This window comes from Nanorana parkeri, unplaced genomic scaffold, assembly GCF_000935625.1.
Source record: "Nanorana parkeri isolate BGI_ZX_2015 unplaced genomic scaffold, ASM93562v1 scaffold87, whole genome shotgun sequence".
Taxonomy (NCBI): domain Eukaryota; kingdom Metazoa; phylum Chordata; class Amphibia; order Anura; family Dicroglossidae; genus Nanorana; species Nanorana parkeri.
Genome location: NW_017306355.1, coordinates 2,215,650 through 2,218,193, shown reverse-complemented (window position 1 = coordinate 2,218,193; position 2,544 = coordinate 2,215,650). Strand labels below are relative to the sequence as shown.

Genomic DNA, 2,544 nt, shown 5'->3' with positions numbered 1-2,544 from the left:
AATCCCTCCAAAAGAGAGAGAAATCTCTGGTAATCAGTAGAACTAGTGTCCCCATCCACAATGGAAGAATCCCCCTCTTTCCCTTTCCTGATGACAAGCCAAAATGTAGGATATTCTTTTACTTTCAGTGATAATGGTCCTCAGGACAAATAGAGAGGGGGATCTCTCTAGTGGGGACACCACAATAAAGACCTAACAAGTGTTCTATTCCCTCTCCACTATATTTAAAGCTAAAAAAAAAGATTTTGGCCTCAGTTGCACTTTAAGGTTATGTGCTACTAAAGATCATTCAGAGAGAACGAGAAGTCATCTAGTGAAGGAAAATATGGGATTATTTGACTGCAATTACAAGGGAGGTGGAAGGAAGATGAGCAGATTTTCTTTCTGATGTAGGTAGAGCAGACATGACAGTGACTTTAGGATCACACCGAGCTCACGCTCAACACGCATGCGCACAAGATCACAGTGAAGGCAGCGTTCCCTTTAAGAGCAGATAAAAGTCTCCCGAGGGTGTGGCCGCGTGTTCTGACGTCAGAGGCGGACTGGGTCCCTGCTGGAGGTGCTGCTGGTGCCGGGGGGGATGGCCGCCTTCAGGAACCTGTCAATGGTGATCGGAGCGGCGGTGGCAGCGCTGGGCTCGGTGCTCGTCATTGCCTGGAGCCGCTACATGCCAGGCCGGAGGAAGTACAGGAGGACGGGCTACCAGCTGGAGTACAGCCCGCTCAGCAGTCAGGTGAGACCCCCGCCCTGGAGGGTGGATGGGAGATCACAGCTCGGGTCACTATAGAGAGGAGGATCACTCCACATCAGCTGCATGGGGTCACAGGGAATCCCTCTGGCCGCCAGTGGCTTTGTGTACTGAAGTGACCTCTTCTGGGATCACACACGCCAATCATATGAAAAGTGTGATGACAGGAAGGAGCAATCATAGCAACACAATCCTTGGACACTACATTGACAGCTGCAAGCTGATTGGTTGCTGCATGGTATTTTAGTACATGATTGCATACTGTTCCTGCTTATCCCCAGATGACCAGTCAGCAGAATGCAGCATTTATTGTTACACTCTGACAGTACAATCTTCACACTTGATACAATATGATTGTACAATCTAGATCTGCCAAGACACACAGTCTGATTGAATCGATTAGATAGGTCTTCATATAATATAGTTTGGTAAATGTAAAGTTGATTGTACAAGGGTTGTAGGGTCAGACAATAATGTGTATGGTGACCCCTTAGCTTTGCCACCCCCCACCTATACCTACCTTTGCTCATTACTAAGAAGCTCTTCTCATTGGTCAGCACAGGCAGGTGATCGCCATTTGTGAGTGCAATTCTAAATATAGAGTGCAGGGCTGCACTGCCTTGTACAATGTATGGGTAGTGCATTGGCGGAAGGGAAGGAACATTCCCCCAAGGCAGGTATATGGGGGAGGAGAGGGGGCCAGATTGGAGGGGGCAATTCCATTTTCCCAAATTCACCTGGGAAAGTGGAATTACCCTTTAAACTATCCGATCAGTTTGTATCCAATCAGGGCGGCCTTCACACTACATAGTCAATGGTAGATCTAAAGGAGATTGCATGGTTAGATTGTAACGTGTGTGTGTGTGTGTGTAGAGCATTGAGGTGGCCATACATGTATAGCTTTTATAATTGATTTAGGTTTGAGTGATTGTAAACAAGTGATTGATCATCGCTTAAATTATTGAACAATGCACAATATAAAGTATTGACGGAAAATCAGATCTATTAAAAACGATCATTTCATTGATCCGTATCCTGATCAGTTGTCTGACACATACACAGATACTCATATGATCGATTAGAAGCAATTGATTACATTTCGCTACGGTTGATCGACCTGCCAACAGTGCGATCAATTGAAAGCTTAGTAAATTGATGGAATGGAGGACCTGTGATTTCCAATTGTTATTCAGCACGATCATGTAAGATACATTGAACGATCATATTGAGAGGTGTGTTGTTTTCTATTATTTGCCGTGCTCGAGTATTACTTTCCTAGTCACTCAGCCATGGCCTGCAGGGAGCGCCTCTTCTATTTGTCCCCGGATTGCCGCTGCCGTGTTATATCTGACATCAGCAGTAAACATTGACAGTGTGTCACAAGATCCGGCACATCGTTTCAGAGAGGGGGACAGGAGTGTGATCTGGCATGGTGCCACAGATCTGTAGTCTCATGAGGACAAGTGGGGGAGCTGTGTCTGTGATCAGGAAGAGCTGAGGATCTGATACCCCCAGAAGTGTCAAATTCCCAATTGATTTCATAGACCCCCCTCCTACTTACCTTTGGGCAAGTGCTCCTTCCCCTCTACCAGTGTACGTGTACCCCTCTACCAGTGATCGTGTGCTACCTGTACCCTGTACTGCTGTGTAGCGCCGCCCTGCGCTCTGGATTTATAGCAAGAAGCCCTTCTAATTCTCAGCACGGTCATGTAACCGTGCTGACCAATGAGTGCTCACTATTTGCGAGCAAAATTTGCAATACCGAGGGGAAGGAGCGTTCGGAGGGAAAAGCAGTG

General features: G+C 46.7%; 1 protein-coding gene across 1 annotated transcript in view; it reads left to right on the top strand.

Moving 5' to 3' along the window:
• Positions 1-522: 522 nt before the first annotated feature.
• ARL10 (ADP ribosylation factor like GTPase 10) overlaps positions 523-2,544 on the top strand; it is a 12,795-nt gene continuing 10,773 nt past the window's right edge. The window contains exon 1 of the mRNA XM_018552394.1: positions 523-733. Coding sequence (XP_018407896.1) covers positions 581-733 — 153 coding nt within the window. The 5' untranslated portion in view covers positions 523-580. The remainder of the gene's footprint in view (positions 734-2,544) is intronic.